Raw genomic sequence first — 17,307 nt, forward strand, 5'->3', positions numbered from 1 at the left:
GTGGAGCTGTGAAAAGTCAGAAGCTCTGCCACGATGTGGCCCCTCTTACCTGCAGTTCACGGAGCCACCGACAGGTGGTGCGTGTGCGACATGCACAACTAGGAAAATACAAACTGTACCTTGCTATGTTAGCCACCAAGGAGCTTCCTAACGTAAGCTAGCAAATAAAACTTTTATTTATGAGTTTTGGAAAATGACAGTTTGTGCAGGAAAATAACGACAGCGCCCTCTTTGCAAAGTCCGCAACGTTTGGATTATTTGGTTTCAGTCCGTCTTTGATTTAAAACAAGGTAAGTAACGTGAAGTTGTAAAATGGCGGATAGCTAACGTTGGCATCCAGGGAGCTTGTCATTGATGCTGCTTTAGAGGCTAGCTGACCAGGCACTCGACATCCGTGTTATTAGGTGTCAATAACGTAGAAATACAACTTTATCAGAATAAATTACAAATAGCGTGGTTAATAATGATGAGGTAGCATTCTGGCTGGTGTCAAGTAGTGGTCCCGTTAGCCTGCTACAGCTAACGGTAATGCTAGCAAAGCTAACGCTAATCTGATGCTGAAATGTATCAAATCTCCTAAAGTGAATCCCAATCCTACAATGAGTTGTTCGATACGAATGAAGAGGCCAAGGAGCGGGTCTAAAGGTAGCTAACTAGATAACGTATCGGCTAACATCAGCTAACGTCAGTAAGGTTAGCTAGCTGCGTTAGCCAGAGAGCTGCTTTGCCGTCGTAGCAAAGACAGGGCACGTCAGGAAGCGATGAGTGGATAGGAATCAGCAGCTTAGGAAACATCTGTAGTTGCGTTTGTATTTCGGAAGTAAAACAACTGCGCGTGTCAGAATTGTTTTGGGGTCAACTTGCTTTATAACGCATTCAAAGTCACATTAGAGTCAACTATCACAACGATCGGTACAAACACTTATGAGACTGTTGCATCACTTGTCCAAGAAAGTAACGAAGGTTCAATTTAGGGGCTCAAGCCAAGTACGCATTTCCATTCGTGGAGTCCTAAATCAGACCCCTCATGTTTTCAGATCAAGTAAAACCATGTCATGTTTACGTTCATTACACTTGAATGGAAGGGTAGACACGCCCCCACATATCTCCCTTCTCTGACAACATCTGCTGTAATGTTAAGTTGATGAGTTGAGAAGCACCGGAAGCTGCGTATCTTATGTTATTTGTCCTGATGAATGACATAAACTTACAGAAATAATTATATCTGGTTCACAAAATAACTAAGTTATTTCCCCATGGCCCCTACAAAAGTGTGTGCTGGGGTTTCCTCTTAAATACAGACAATCATGGACATTTTCAGTCAGCGCAGAACAATAGTTAAACCAAACGGCAAGAGGTTGCACATGTTTTCCAGGCCCAAGCCTGCATGACAAGTGCAGGGTACAACTTGAACACCTATCACATTCTCCCAACTTGGACGACCACACACACATGCATCCGTGCTTGTGTTGTGGTTGTAAATAATACTGTGGTGGGCCCAGAAAGTTCTTCATCTTGTCTGCAGCTTGCATACTGTCATTCGCTCATGTGAGTCAGCAGGAACACACAGTTGTACATTTGCCGTTGGTTCTTGGCAAATTTTCAATTTTGCCGTTTAGAATACCGGCTACCTTTCTAGCTCAGTAGAATTTTCTATTCAACGTTGAGTCAAGAGGTGAATAAAGGTTCTAACAGCAGGGGAGGAATAAGACACATTACCTGCCTGTCAGTGTGGCTACCAAGTTAAACACTACACACAATCACCATTTGAATATCCCCTGTCCCTTACGTAGCATTTCACTTATCAAGACAAGGAAAGAAAAAGGCATGATTTTGATATAGTCATTAAATACAATTTCACTGCTCAGCTGCAAATACTCCCACACATTGTACTCAGTCCTCATATATAATTGTGCTTCATTAAAAAATGCTGTGCAGGTTGTACAGAATGTGAGCAGTCAATAGACCCAGACAGACAGTAATTAACAATTATATTAAACTAAGTAAAACATGCATGAAATATTGAACATGCATATAATCCTCATGTATGTAATGTATTAACTACCACACATTGGATGAATGGCTGGAAAGAGTTACACCAATCATCATAATGTTCATTAACTAATTGATTTAATTTGCTCAGCACCAGGTAATAATGCAACATAGAATGAATGAATAGGAATAAATAACTGAGATTTTTTCTCAGACCCCAGGGTGAAGTCTCCAGATTGCTTTTTTGTTTGGAAAAAAGCAGCGAGTAGATGAGCACAATTTCAAAATCTACTGAAAGAATGGAGTAAAATCAGTCACTTAGATTACATTTACACTGCTGTTTCGTGTCACCGAGGTGTTTGAGTGGTGCACTGCCAGGCTGGAGCATCTTAGGGCCTTTTGTCTTTCTGACAAGAGAAACAAACATGTTCTCTTCATCCCCGGTCTTTAGTATTACATGTGGTCTTTGTAAAATACACTGTGATTCGTTAGTGAGTCTCTTGCAGCCAGTGTCAATGTCCTCATTCATCAACAAACTCTTCTCATTTGTCTTATTTTCCAGGTGCAGATACCTTGTTGCTTGGGGTCCAGAGCAGTAGACGCACCCACTTCAGCAGAACCAGAAAATGTTAAAGAAATGATAGCAGCGCAGGATTTGCACACAGAGTTTCAATTTACTCAGTAAGCGCAGCATCACTGACGTGTATTGTCAAATCTCACGTGTCTTTCTTTTGTCTTTGTTTTTATTGCATGCATGCATGTACACTGTCATGTTATCTCTAGGAACTGAAATGTTATTGTTGAAGTGTGTTTCGTGTTCGTAATGACTTCATCTGTTGTGCACAGAGAGGCAGAATCTCACTTGTCGTCTGATACTGACCTTGAGGATCCTGATGGCAAAAATGCAAAGACAGGAAAGGGCATGGTATGTTTTGCAAACCTTTGACATTTATTGATTTTCCATCTCTGTCCATGTGTAATCAGGGTGACAGGGAGGCTTGAGCCGATCACAACAGGCATTGGGTGGAAGGCAATGAAACACTCCAGACTGGTTCCCAGTGGTACATCACAGGACTAAAACAGAGTAGAAACAGCGTGACGTTACGCAGCAGCTGGGTTTGATCAGAAAATGAGTCACTGCCACATCACTGTCTAGATGAAATGCCTGTAATGTGAGTTAGTCCCACACCGTGACAGCTTTTTGATTCCCAGTAACCCGATAAGCTGTTCAGTCTACACACGCGTTTAATGCGTGCGCACTGTTCCCAGAGTTATGATACTCAAACACAATAACACACTTTCATTTTCCATTCAACATCTTTCTCCCCTACAGGCAGCCAAGAAAGGGAAGAAGGCGCTTGGAGACAAGGCCAAAGGTGGGGGAGCAGGAAGGGCCCCCGGTGTTGGCAGGGTGAACGGCCATTATCAGGAGAACGGGATGGAGAACGTGACCCTGTTCGAGGTGGTTAAAATGGGGAAGAGCGTCACACAGGTGGGTGCACACTGCTGTGGTGGAGAGATTATGTTGTGTTATCTTCTCTTTGTTTTGTTGTGAAAATATTTTGACTGGTGTTGTCGCTGTGGTTTCCATTTCATTTTGATTACATATGGCGATATTTTTAGATCTTTTTTGAAAGTTGGATGCTTTCTTTCTAGTCTGTTGTCGATGACTGGATCGAGGCATACAAACAGGACCGGGACCATGCTCTCCTGGACTTGATCAACTTCTTCATCCAGTGCTCTGGCTGTAAAGGTGAGTGCCTGACATGATCTGTGTGGTCAGGTGCCTGAAAGCAAATGAAAATGCTGAACTTGACAGCCATTGTGTGATTCTTCACACAGGTGCTGTGAGTGGAGAGATGTTCAGACACATGCAGAACTCCGAAATCATCCGAAAAATGACAGAGGAGTTTGATGAGGTGATGCAGGCTGTGTTTTTACATTCAGTTACTTAACTTCATTTTTAAACGAGAGAATAATCAAACCATAAATCTGTGCCGTTGTCAGATAACAGCATGTGGCAGACATTAGCATTAACAGTATGAAACAGATATGATCCCCCCCTGACTCTTACCCTCTCTCTGATGTCATCTAACAGGACAGCGGTGACTATCCCTTTACTATGTCAGGACCACAGTGGAAGAAATTCAGGATCAGCTTCTCCGACTTCATCGCGGTTCTGGTTCGTCAGTGTCAGTACAGCATCATCTACGACGAGTATATGATGGACACGGTCATCTCACTGCTCACCGGCCTGTCTGACTCACAGGTCCGGGCGTTCAGACACACAAGCACACTAGCAGGTCCGTTTTAATGTGCACGTTTCGGCACTTCTGCTCCATGCATGCTCACGCCGTCACTGTGCGGAAGCTGTTGTTCCTTCAGGCGTGTTTTCTGAATTTTGTTGTTCTCCGAAGCCATGAAGTTGATGACGGCCTTGGTGAACGTCGCTCTCAACCTGAGCATCAATATGGACAACACGCAGAGACAGTACGAGGCGGAGAGGAACAAGGTTGTTGCAAAAAGGGCCAACGATCGGCTGGAGCTCCTGTTACAGAAGCGCAAAGAGGTGAGAAGAAAGAAAAGTTGTCTCATCACGAAATATACTGTGAAGAAGCAAGAAGACGACGAGTGTTAATACGCTGTAAACCAACCTCTATGCAGAGGAGGAACTGTAATTAACTGTAAACTTATATCGATTCATATTCATAGTTAAATGAATGACATCATAGCTGCATTCATTCACAGAGTACATTTTGTTCATGTGTTTATTATTAATTCTCTAACTTCATTTACCTTTATACCTGTTTATAAGCACTTTGCAATATCTGGTTAGATGCTACATGACAATAAGTCAAGAGTGTAATCTACGTTTATTGTGGGTCTTATGCAAGAACCACTTGTACAAATAGATTAATATCTTATGTGGAATGTACGAATGATTTAAGAGAAATTGTGGCGTTTGCCAATTTTAGTGTATTTAGAATTTTCTCTTCAGTTTGAACAAAAATTGCCAAGTAGTCTAGAGCTGTCAAAATAATGTCACATTCGACCTGAAATCATAAAGCTTTGATCTGAATCAATTTGGACTTTAAATATTACACTTAAACCTACAGCACCAAACTTTAGTCACCAAGGGAGGCAGAGGCTTGGATCTAGGGGAAGTTCATTCATATTTAAAAGTCCTGCACTCCAGCTTTAGCTGAAATAAAATATATTTTATATATTTATATCTTTCACTAGTTGTTGCCATGATATCATCCCGTCTGAATATCTCTGTAATTATCGGTGTTTAAAGTAATGTTAAAGCAGCTATGCTTTTAATATTTTCTAATTGTTTAGGTTCCTTTAATACGATATTGCTGACGTTGCTGATTTCTGACAGCAGAACAAATTTGTTGAAAATAGAAAAAAATCTACTGTAATGCCAAGCGTGCCCTTTATCGTAGCTTAAAGGACTTCTAACAGAGCTCCTCCGGCAAAACCTCTTGAATGTCATTCCTATCTGTTTTTGTGTTGAGTGTTTGAACGAGGGTCTTTTTGTTTTGTTTGTTTTCATGCAAATAATTTAATAAGTATCACTTTCTGTCTATCTTTCAGCTTCAAGAAAATCAAGATGAAATTGAAAACATGATGAATGCAATCTTCAAAGGAGTGTTTGTTCACAGATATCGGTACGTGAATCCTTGATGGACTTGCTGACTGAGATTTCCAGCAGAAACCTTTCAATGTTCACTGCTGGCTTTCTGGCGCCCTCTAGTGAGAAAATAATGTCGACACCTATTTGAGTCCGTATGATTTTAGTTTAATCTGAACAGTTGTGTTTACACAAAGCCATGTTGTGTTATGTTAATGACTAAATTGAATCAATTATTTTTGTTGTTTTTTTGCCAGTGATGCCATTGCTGAAATCCGAGCTATTTGTATTGAGGAGATTGGAGTGTGGATGAAGTTGTACAGTGACGCCTTCCTCAATGACAGTTACCTGAAGTATGTTGGCTGGACAATGCATGACAAGGTGAGCTAACAGACGGACACTGTTTTTTGTACAAACTACAAAATTAACCTTCAATTTAAAAAAAGCTGATGAAATGAAATACATTGTCCAAATTTAGACCAACTTCTAACCTCGGTGTAAATCAAACTAACCAATGAATCAAGCGTTTCTGCAGTTATTTCACAACACAAGCCAGATGTAGTCATCTTTGCCGGAAGTCTTTTAGTGTGAAAAGCAGCGACTTGTAGTGTTGTTTTTCCATTTAACAGGATAGTAACGTCACAAAAGGTTCCTGTTTTGTCTTTCATTTCCACTATTCAGTGCTGAGTTGTTGTTTTAGGGTACGATTATGACATATGATGTTTTAACGATCTAAGTCATGAAGAAGTGCATCCATCAGCATAAGACCAGCAGAACCTATGAGTATTGGAGAACTAAATGTTATGGAGTCCATATCATCTTTGAATCAAAATCTGATCAATTTATTCTTGACGTAGATCATTATATTTTGTCTAGAGGGGTGCATAATAATAATAAACAGCTTTGGGTTAAAGACAAAGTAACGCCTGATTTCAAATGTGGTGCATATTTCATGTATTTCTACTGTGACTCCAGCAAGGTGAGGTGCGACTGAAGTGTCTGAGCGCCCTGCAGGGCCTGTTCTACAGCAGAGAGCTTGGCGCACGGCTGGAGCTCTTCACGAGTCGCTTCAAGGTAAGCCGGCAGTCGCATAACTTCAGCGTCATTGAAATGTGTTGGAGATTTACAGACTTTTCCCCGGTGCGTCTTCACATGCCGATAACTAAAGTGTAATAACGTCATCGTGCGTGACGTGACGGCTAATGTTCTGGAACATAAACCTGCTCTCGTTGACAGGACCGCATTGTGTCGATGACGCTGGACAAGGAATATGATGTTGCAGTTCAAGCCATTAAACTTCTGACGCTTGTCTTGCAGTGAGTAACCTTCCCTCCTCTTGAATGGGATTGTTCTCGTTTTATGAAGTCGTATCATGAGACTATAAAGACGTAATACTCATTAAAGTCAACTTGATAAATAAACAATCACATTGGGATTTCTTTATACAGTGTTTTTGCCCAAATTAGAGACATTACCCTCATCCATTACTGCTCATCATTTCTGTTCATAGCTGAGGTTACTCAGTCTTAAATGGGGAGAATATGACCATATTTTGTTAGATTCAATATTCACATGTGCTCACTTATCCTAAAAGCTTCTGTGAGAATGTTTAATTAAACAAAGTATTTCACACATTTGCCTCTAAGTAAATATCTAAATGTTCATCTTTGACTCTGAATGTATGCATTTCGTCCGACAGGTGTAGCGATGAGATCCTGACAGCGGAGGACTGTGAGAGTGTGTATCATCTGGTTTACTCGGCACATCGACCCATCGCGGTTTCAGCAGGAGAATTTCTGTTTAAGAAGTAAGTGTTTTGATGTGTCTTTTGAAACTATTGTAAAACAACTGAACTGTATATTCTGATATATTGTCGTAGAAACAATAATGTGTTATAATAATGTTATGTTGAATCCATCAAACAACCAGAGCATATAAACAATATATCCGTATAGAAATAATATTGAAAAATACACGTGGAATGTACATGTATAACTTGAAAACAGCTACTTTAACGGGGAAATCCTGTGAAATCACAAAGTCTGTTAATGTGTGACACGCCATGTTAGCCCCACCATGTAGCTTCTCCAAAGGGACTGCAGGCGGAGCAGTTGCTTCTTCCACCTGCCTTTACCAGACATTTTGAACAGCTTTTGATATTGTGCCGATTGAAGGCTCTTCAGCCATCGGGGTCCCGAGGAGGAGGGGTTACCCAGGAGGGGCCGGCAGAGCCTCAATGGCAGTCTCATCAAGACCACTGTCTTCTTCTTCTTGGAGAGCGAGGTAACCGGGCCTTTGTCTCTTACTTCTGGATGTTAACCTCACTGTAATAACAATGTCCATCTCAACAAATCTGTTGATCTAGTTTTGCAAGAAATCGACCTTGTTTCAGTCGGTTTGAATTTGTTCCAATAAACATTTAACCATTTGATGTTTAACAGCTCCATGAACATGGGGCCTACTTGGTGGACAGCTTGTGGGAGTGTGGGTCAGAGCTGCTGAAGGACTGGGAGACTATGATCAGCCTGCTGCTGGATGAGCCCATGCCAGGAGAGGAAGGTAAAGATCCGCCCTTTAAGACAATTACTGGCTCACATCCTCAGCTCCAGTATGAGGAAAGGGAATCTTTCTGAAAAGACATTGTTTTATTTCTTTCCACTCTTTTTTTTTTTTTTGTCTTTTCTTTTCTTGGTGCTTTTTTTTTTTGATTACATTGTCAGTAAATGTCTGCGTCTGCAATCTTTAGCTCTGACTGATCGCCAGGAGACGGCTCTGGTTGAGATAATGCTCTGTGCCATCCGGCAGGCTTGTGAATGCCACCCTCCAGTAGGCCGAGGCACAGGAAGAAGGGTGAGTGTCTGCTCGCCATGCTCGCATAGATGAGCCTTGTTGTTTGAATGATTTTGTGTTATTGTTGGGTTTTTGTGCATGGAAAAGGTCCTGACTGCAAAGGAGAAGAAAACACAGCTGGATGATCGGACACGGATCACAGAGATGTTTGCCGTTGCATTGCCTCTGTTATTGTCAAAGGTGATTACCTGTGTTTTGCACGACAGTCAACGGGTTTGATTCGTGACCATTCAACCTAAAAGGCGTTCTCCTTTTTTCCTCACAGTACTGCGTTGATATTGATAAGGTGATGAATTTGCTACAAATACCAAAGTACTTTGATCTTGACATCTACACAACTGGCCGGTTAGAAAAGGTTTGTCAATTTATTTTTAAATTAGTTCTTGATTATGCAACTTGTAAATGGCATGCAGTGTCAGTTAAACACTGTTTTGTGCTTTCATGTTCCCATTAAGCATTTGGATGCCTTGTTGCGGCAAATGTGGGCGGTCCAGGACAAGCACACAGACACCGAGGTCCTGGAGGCCTGCTCTACCACCTACCACTCTCTCTGCAACGAGGAGTTCACCATATTCAACCGCGTGGACATCGCTCGCTCTCAGCTTCTCGACGAGCTTGTAGACAAGTTCGACAGACTCCTGGAGGACTTCCTGCAAGAGGTGGGTGCCGCAGGATTTTTTTCTTTGAGTGGAATGTTTGAAAACAGTTGGAGAGGCGAGGGTGCATATCCAGGGTTTCACAGGTCTGATCTCTTGTTTGTCAGGGTGAAGAACCCGATGAAGACGATGCCTACCAGGTTCTATCCACACTCAAGAAGATCAGCGCTTTCCACAAGTAAAGCAGTTCACGTGTTGGCTTGTTATTTGTTCAGAGAGAGTAATAGCATTTCTAGCATTAAAGTTGAATTTTGAATACATTTATGTTATTATGTATTATTTATCATTTGCATTCTTTTTGCTTCCAGTGCACATGACCTCTCTAAGTGGGATCTCTTCACCAGCAACTACAGGCTACTTAACACAGGTCTGCAGAACGGGGACATGCCCGAACAGGTAACAGCGGAGTCTTCTCTAACTTCGTAAGTAACTTCTCCACAAATGCTAAAGCAACAATAACCAGTATTGTCGCGGAAGCGTAGCAACCCGCCCTCCGGTTCCCCTTCGGGTAAACACTGTTGGCTTTGTCAGCACGTTTGCGGTAGTTTGTACTGTTAGTGCTGTTAGCACCGTAGGCTACGTCCCACCGGCTCAGGCGTCGCAATGTTGAGAGCTGCAGAGAGTGTAATAAAAATGCTCCCGATGTCGTATTCACCTTTAAATATCCAGGTTACAGTCGCCTTTCTCAAGTACGCTGGTTTTCTTAAACATCATGTCAACAAGTAGCTTGGCTTCTGTAATCAGAGTAGGGGATCACATGACAAAAAGTGCAGACATGGAAAGTATTAGAGTAGAAAGGAGAGATAATTACATGGAGCAATGCATTGCTGTATTTAGAATCATTCGATCAAAAGTCCGACTCAAGTCTAAATAAGTTCATCTCTCCCCACCACGGAACATCGACTATTTCTAAAATCCACACACGTCCGTGCTGTGAGGATGCGGCTTCGCACGGTCTGGTGTGGAATAGTACGGCTCATCTGATCTGCTTGTCTCCTTTCCCACAGATTGTGATTCACGCAATGCAGTGCACACATTACATCATCCTGTGGCATCTAGCGAAGGTTTCAGGTGGCAGTTCATTAAAGGTATTTAAATATCGGTCTATGACACATTTATTGGTATTCTTGGCAAAATAAGTGTCCAAGGAACGGTGTAAAAAGGATATCGGTTAAAGAAACAACACATTTCTAAGCATACATTTGTCAAATGACAGCTGATAGCCATTAGCCAGGTACATTGAGTTTAAAAGTACCTTTACACGTCTTCACGTCATTCTTACAAAATGTATAAAGAAAGCTATTTTTATTCTCAAAGACTGATTTTGGCACTAATTGACAGCTAAATGTTTCAGTAAGTATTAAACCTGCGCACCAGTTTCCATCAAGTGTAGCTGGTCTAAACTATGATACTGATATACTTTATTATTATTATTTTTTTAATTCACATAGATCTATCAATACTTGGCTTGTATTGTATTCACCTGTGGGAATGTCTAACTGATCATTGGCTCCTTTTAGGGTGACATGGTGACCTTGAGAAAGCAAATGAGAGCTTTCTGCTTGATGTGTCAGCGTTACTTAAACAGCATCAACAACGCCGTTAAAGAACAGGTGGGGTTATGCTGATGCGACGCTTCTTTTTATTGCTGACGTTTTTACATGGCCATTCTTCAGTGCCACTGACAATGTTCATAAATGCTGAAGTGTTGTGTTTATTCCAGGCCTTCACCATACTATGTGATCTGCTATTGATCTTCAGTCACCAAATTATGTCTTCAGGCCGGGAACAACTGGAGCCTCTGGTCTATACACCAGACTCTTCTTTGCAGGCCGAGCTGCTCAACTTCATTCTGGATCAAGTGTTCATTGATCAGGATGATGACGATAACAACAGCACAGGTCAGAGTCAGTCCCCGTTGTGTCAATCAACCGCACTAACATTTGAAAAGTAAGGGGGCATGGACTTCTAATGATTTTTTTTATTTTTCATTTGTATTCTTTTGTATTTTCTAGATGGACAGCAAGATGATGAAGCCAGTAAAATTGAGGCTCTGCACAAGCGAAGAAACCTTTTAGCTGCCTATTGCAAATTAATCATTTACAATGTGGTGGAAATACACACCGGAGCAGATATATTCAAACAGTATATGAGGGTATGTTTACACCCCTTTTTTTTTTTTAAATCACTTAAAATGAATTCCTCCTACCCTGCTCCTCTTAATGCCAGTATTCCCTCTCTTTCTTCTTAGTTTTACAATGACTATGGAGATATCATCAAGGAAACGTTGAGTAAAACAAGACAAATCAACAAAGTTCAGTGTGCAAAGACGCTCGTCTTGAGCCTGCAAATGGTAAGATTCTTTGCCCGGTTGGAGACTAGATCATTTGTAAAAAAAAAAATGAGTAGTGGCCTTGTTTCATTTAAAAAAATATATATAAGTAGATGCCAGCAAATCTCCCATAATATTGTAAACAAAATCTAAAACATTTACTGACTTTCATGTTAACATATGAGGCATCACTTTTGCACAAGCTTGCTCCAGTGTGCTACGGAAACAGTAAAATGGTGGTCTTTATTAAACTTGTTTAGAATGAAAAATAAATAAAAGGAATTGGGATACATCTGGCTTAAGTTATGGCAGATCACACATGCCTTGAGTTTAGGATTCAGACATCTCAGTCTGTGAAACCACCTGAAACCAAATGTGGAAAAAGTCTATTTTTGTTTTTTTCTTTTGTAGTTGTTCAATGAGATGTTGTCTGAACTTGGCTTTAATGTCGACCGCTCGACGTCAGCCTTCTGTGGCATAAAAGAGCTAGCCCGACGCTTCTCGTTGACTTTTGGCTTGGATCAGATGAAGAACAGGGAGGCTATTGCCATGTTACATAAGTAAGTAACAGTCCTGAGCCAGCACCTTGTAGTTTACAGCTTTGCATGCAACTCAGCTCTTACAGTGACGTCTGTGTTTTCATGGGCCTGGCAAATCATTATCTCCCTCTGTATTTTAGGGATGGGATTGAGTTTGCTTTTAAGGAGCCTAGTCCCCAAGGACAGGGCAGTCCACCTCTCAATCTAGCCTTTTTGGATGTCCTGAGCGAGTTCTCCAGCAAACTAATTCGTCAGGACAAGAGAACAGTGTAAGTTTGAGCTGCAACACTTGTGCCATGATGTATGTCTATGTTGAGCATGCAGCTGAAGAGGAACTCTGAAGATCCTAACTCTGACAGTTGTATTCCGACACTTCGACAGTCACGTGTACCTGGAGCGATTCATGACGGTTCAGATGGCCCTGCAGCGAGAGGACTGCTGGCTGCCCCTCATCTCATACAGGAACTCCTTGCAGGTGGGCGGGGACGATGACACCGTGTCTGTTATTAGTGGGATCAGCAGTCGAGGGTCCACCCGGAGTAAGAAATCCAAGCCAGCCACTGCTAACAAAAGGAAATTGCCCGAAGGTGAGCAAATTTTACTTTGGTAGATTTATTTTGTGTTTTTTGTGAATTGACATGCAACATGAGATAATCTGCACTAAACGTACTTGTTTGTTTGATTGTTTTCCTGTGCCTCCTTTTAATAATTGTATTACCCGTTGGAAATACAGATTTTTTGGGAACAATGTGTGTCAGTCAGTAGGCAACATTGATCCACCTAGGAACCTCTAAAAAAATACAAGTTCTGTCATTTTATAATTTCTTTTTTAAAAGAATTTCTTTAATAATTTCTTAATTTCTCTTCCATAGCAGAAGAGAACAGCTGCAGCAGCAGTGATGCAGTTTGGATGAACCGTGAGCAGAGCGTGCAGACGCCGGTAATGCTGCATTCGCCCCACCTCACCTCTACTGTACTGAGGGATCCAAAGAAGATGAGGCCAGAGGACAGCTACACTGCCGCATTCGCCATGCCAGCAGAGCAGCATCCCCATCAGCCGGTACCCCTCCAGCAGCCGCAGCATCACCACCAGGCTGCCCTTGATTACAAGTACAGACACCTTTCTCCCAACCCTTATGAATATTTGATGTTGCTGCTGTTTACAGCTTCTTGTGCTGCTGTTGTTATACTACGGGAATAATGAAGTCTTGTTGAATACTGAACCCTGTACCCACAGTACCCAGGTTACTTGGATGTTGACACAGAGACAACAAGCAGAGGCCCGTCAGCAGCAAGAGCGAGTTAGCATGCACTACGCCAAGATGAAGAACCACATGCAGCAAGCAATGTAAGGGGCCACTCCTCTTCAGAGTACAGTAAATAGGTTTGAATTGTGAAGGAAACCTGGTAAATGTAACTGTTTTTTTTTAGAATAACATCCACAGTATGTGAAACAGCGCAGCCTCATAACAAGTGTCTATGTGTACTCCTCAGTCGTCGAGGCTCAGGACTCATGGAGGATGACGAGGAGCCAATAGTGGAGGACGTGATGATGTCATCAGAGGACCGCTTGGAGGACATCAATGAGGGCATGGATTTTGACACAATGGACATCGATTTGGTAATTTAACACTGCAATCATTTTGATGCTAATTAGGGCCAGAAGAAACATGACGTGAACACATCACTGACATATCTTCAACTTTTAAGTTTTAAATTTTTGATATAGCGAACTTGGCAAACAGCTGCTTATTTACACATACAGCCGTCGTGTATGTGTCCACACGGTGAAAGTCCAATATTCACTGTGATTTTAGCACCGTTTGTGGTCTCTACCGACTCCTGAGTGAAACATCTGACTGTTCAGCTGCTAAATGCTCCACTTTGTTCAGCAGCTAGTCACTAACTGTGTATGGTGGTGACCAGCTAGTGTACGGTTTGTTTTTAGAAAAATATTCTCTTAAAACAGCTGCTTGCTGCGGCTGAAAACAATTTTATGAGAGCCGTGAAAGTGAAACAAAACAGCAACCTTGTGGGCCGGACAGCTAAACAGTGTGCCGAAACTCGCTGTAAAGCTCTGTTAAGCCGAGAGGAGCTGCAGATTCAGGTGATGATTCGTTAATCACTACGAGCGACCCATTTCAGATTGTCACAGTGTTTCCACATTTTCACCTGATATATGGTTGATTATAGCCATTTATAGCCACGCTATAGCCACTGTTAATGTGCATTTCTGCGACCACAAATAGAGAAAGTGCCTGAAGGCGGTTCATGGGCAAATATTTACAGTAAATAATACAAGCTCGTCAACCACATTTTAACTGTCTGTATAACCCAGTCATGCTTTATTGGGAGCAAACTTTCTGAGCAATTTTCTCCCAAATAGAAAAAAGTGTTGTTGCTTCCCTGTGGTGCCGAATATTACAATTTGCACAACCGCACAATTGCCAGATTTGATTGCCACAGTTGATGTCGGATCTTTTTTTTTTTCTACATGTTTTTTTTCAGACTATAAAGATCAAAAAGCCTTTTGGTGTCTTATTTGCATTTCATTTTGTGCAGCATTGTTGTGACTGAGTTGTTATTTTTCAGCCAGCATCAAAGAATCGCAGAGAAAGAACTGAACTAAAGCCGGACTACTTCGATCCGTCTTCCATCATGGATGATTCGGTAAGGATTATTAACTTCTTACAGTGTCTCTTACTCATCTGCTTCTTTTTTTTTTAATGTAACAGGTAAATGTGAGTGGTCATGCTTGCTCATGATTTGTAGGCCTGTTTTCTTGAGGTAACTTTTTATGATCATGACTCATTATTTAAAGATAATAATGAATACAATGTGTTATCCATACAATCGGGTATTACAAGTTGGAGTATCAAATACTCACCTGCTGTTTGTTTTCAGCAATGCTTTTATCTGGCTATGAAACATTTGTAGCTTTCTCCAACATAGAGGACGCCAGCAGTAGATCATATTTACAGCATTTACAGTGGATTCAAACTTCCATCAAAATGTCTATAAAACTGTATAAACTGTTCTTTCTCAATCCTATATAATCCCATAATTACAAAATGACAACACAGTTGATATTAACTTATGATTGTCCAAACAATAATGTGTCTTGAAAAGATATATTTCTATACTATAAATTGTGCCAGAACATTGTTTTCCTATTTATAAGATTGTGGATTTCTGAACAACGTTTTTTGTGTGTCTTCAGGTTCTCAATGTTTCAATGTTCTAAAAGAAATCGCATCAAGGAAAATATGTTACCAAAATCCTTGGAAGATGAGATGGATGACTGTGAAAATCCGAATGGAGCGGAAGTGGACTGCTCTAAATGATTTGTGAGACACCAATGTTTGCCTCTTTAACACTTTGTTAAAACTTAGAGCGAGAGCTTGAATTTGAATTTCATTCTGATATTTTCACACACAGGACTTTTGTTACACTGCAGCAGAAATGTTTATGTTTTTGATGTTAGCTTATCTCACTAAGGTGAAGCAGTACACACATTATGTGGCACGTGCATGGTGAGGGGACAATAACAGACTCAAATTCAAATTAATAACATATACACCTTTAATCTTTTTTCATTCAGTAGACAAAAATTGTCTGATGTAAATACATAATATACAGGAGTGGTGAACACGATTTCATGAGCACCAGCTGATAGAAATGTAATAACCCTGCAAAATAATACTACCTTTGTGATGCTTGTAGCGTTGAGTTGTTGTAGAATATTATAATGATACTGCACTTTGTTGCAGAGGTATTAATTCAAGTCTATTGTCATTTTACAGCCATATTTTTAGAAATGATCACAGGCTCCAATCAATGCCTCTCTGACGCAATCTAAACATAAATTGAACATCATAAGCTTTATAAACACAGCATTTATTGCAGGGCTATTGAATTGGACTGCGATACATTGTAACGGTGTCAGTGATTTTGTGTTCCGCCTGTACTTTTAAACTGTAGACTTTGGCATGGCATGTAGCCATATATCAAAACATGTACGCAGTAAAGTATAATGTGCACTGGCGTCTCATACTGTTCAAAGGCCTTGCCAGGAATGATATAAGACATTCTCAGATTTCTTTGTGATGGTATTTTTTAGAAATGTATGTGTTCTGCTTTTATACCTTATAGATTACTTTGATTTATAGATATTTTGTAATGACAATCAAATGTAAATGAATGGTTTCTAATCCTGTTATTTCACATAGATGCTGAAATAATCCTTTTTAATGAAAATGATTATGTTGGTATAGATATGGCCAGCTGTTTGTATTTTTCTTTTGATCTCTCTTTAACAAATGGGTGCAAAGGTAATGCATTGTTCACATGTAGTAATTTGACAAATTGATGGCTGCATCTAAAATTATTTTTTGATATTGGAAGCATTCACAGTGTCATAGATACATTTTGACTCGATCTTAAACATGTAATCTCTCCTATATCTTGACTATTTTTCTCCGCTGTATAGTATCTAATAATATCTCATAACAAAGACATGCCATTGTTGCAATATTTAAAAGAACGGATTTTTAAAATGGTTGTGAAAGGTGTGCATTGTTTGTTTTTTCTCCATTTGGCAAGTGTGCAGAGGATTTTTTCAAAAAGCCAATTTGATGAGCCACTGTTGTGTGTGTGTGTGTGTGTGTGTGTGTGTGTGTATAGGAGTTATAGAGATATGACAAAGTTTTAGAATTCTTTTGTCAACTATCATAGAATCAGAATTGTATATTATACAATTACAGATGTGTAATATATTGTGAATCTGTGATATATTTGCAGATTTATATTTGCAGTTTGTTTGCTTGAAATTTTAGGGAAAGGTTAAGTAGAATGTAACTTGTTTCAAGTTAACCTACTAATTTGCAAGTATACACATATAGTACATTGTTTTGTTTGTCTTTCAATGGATTGCTGTGATATGTCTTTACCTCTGTGTGTTGGCCTAGTTGGCAGATTCAGATTTTATGGAAAATGGTGTAGTCAAATTGTAGTTAAATACAAATCCCTTATTTCTTCAAAATCTCACTATAATGTGGAGAAACAGATCATGTGGCATTGAACATAACCATATACATACTGACTATTCATATTAGGTAGATGAGAAAAATGCATCTTGGAATTGCCAGTAAATGTATCTTATCATTTTCGAATCTTTTCTGTTTTGCATTGAACTGCTGAAAACGTGCATACATCTGTATGTTTAGACATATTTAAATATATGTGTATATTAAATTTGTGTTTTTACTCTGTGTCCCATTGCATCTTTTGATATTTGTATTA

The 17,307-nt window shown here is 40.3% G+C and overlaps 1 protein-coding gene across 2 annotated transcripts; it reads left to right on the plus strand.

Annotated features, from left to right (window-relative positions):
- The first annotated feature begins 100 nt into the window (after positions 1-100).
- On the plus strand, positions 101-17,271 carry LOC142960169 (cohesin subunit SA-2-like). Of its 2 annotated transcripts, none has more exons than XM_076101840.1 (34): positions 101-290; positions 2,555-2,673; positions 2,839-2,917; positions 3,326-3,484; positions 3,649-3,745; positions 3,835-3,911; positions 4,091-4,295; positions 4,410-4,561; positions 5,593-5,666; positions 5,887-6,010; positions 6,605-6,703; positions 6,866-6,945; positions 7,329-7,436; positions 7,804-7,912; positions 8,071-8,188; positions 8,376-8,479; positions 8,567-8,659; positions 8,745-8,834; positions 8,935-9,138; positions 9,243-9,313; positions 9,444-9,531; positions 10,143-10,223; positions 10,656-10,748; positions 10,859-11,036; positions 11,151-11,290; positions 11,387-11,488; positions 11,879-12,027; positions 12,147-12,275; positions 12,388-12,593; positions 12,882-13,116; positions 13,244-13,354; positions 13,501-13,627; positions 14,599-14,676; positions 15,227-17,271. In XM_076101840.1, exons 2-34 carry the CDS (start codon positions 2,630-2,632, stop codon positions 15,248-15,250), a joined length of 3,828 nt encoding a protein of 1,275 aa, XP_075957955.1. In that variant the 5' UTR covers positions 101-290; positions 2,555-2,629; the 3' UTR covers positions 15,251-17,271. The 2 variants fall into 2 exon arrangements, with proteins under 2 accessions (XP_075957955.1, XP_075957954.1); XM_076101839.1 differs by having other exon boundaries at positions 102-290; positions 12,879-13,116.
- Positions 17,272-17,307: the final 36 nt, after the last annotated feature.

Source organism: Anarhichas minor, unplaced genomic scaffold (genome assembly GCF_050575085.1).
Source record: "Anarhichas minor isolate MPS153535 unplaced genomic scaffold, ASM5057508v1 ptg000027l, whole genome shotgun sequence".
In the NCBI taxonomy this organism is placed as follows: Eukaryota; Metazoa; Chordata; class Actinopteri; order Perciformes; family Anarhichadidae; genus Anarhichas; species Anarhichas minor.

Bases quoted from the DNA above. Each gene is read 5' to 3' on its own strand.
- LOC142960169 (XM_076101839.1), top strand. From the start codon at position 2,630: ATGATAGCAGCGCAGGATTTGCACACAGAGTTTCAATTTACTCA. The intron at 3,912-4,090 runs GTGATGCAGGCT...GTCATCTAACAG, and splicing joins TGACAGAGGAGTTTGATGAG to GACAGCGGTGACTATCCCTT. The intron at 8,480-8,566 runs GTGAGTGTCTGC...TGCATGGAAAAG, and splicing joins GCCGAGGCACAGGAAGAAGG to GTCCTGACTGCAAAGGAGAA.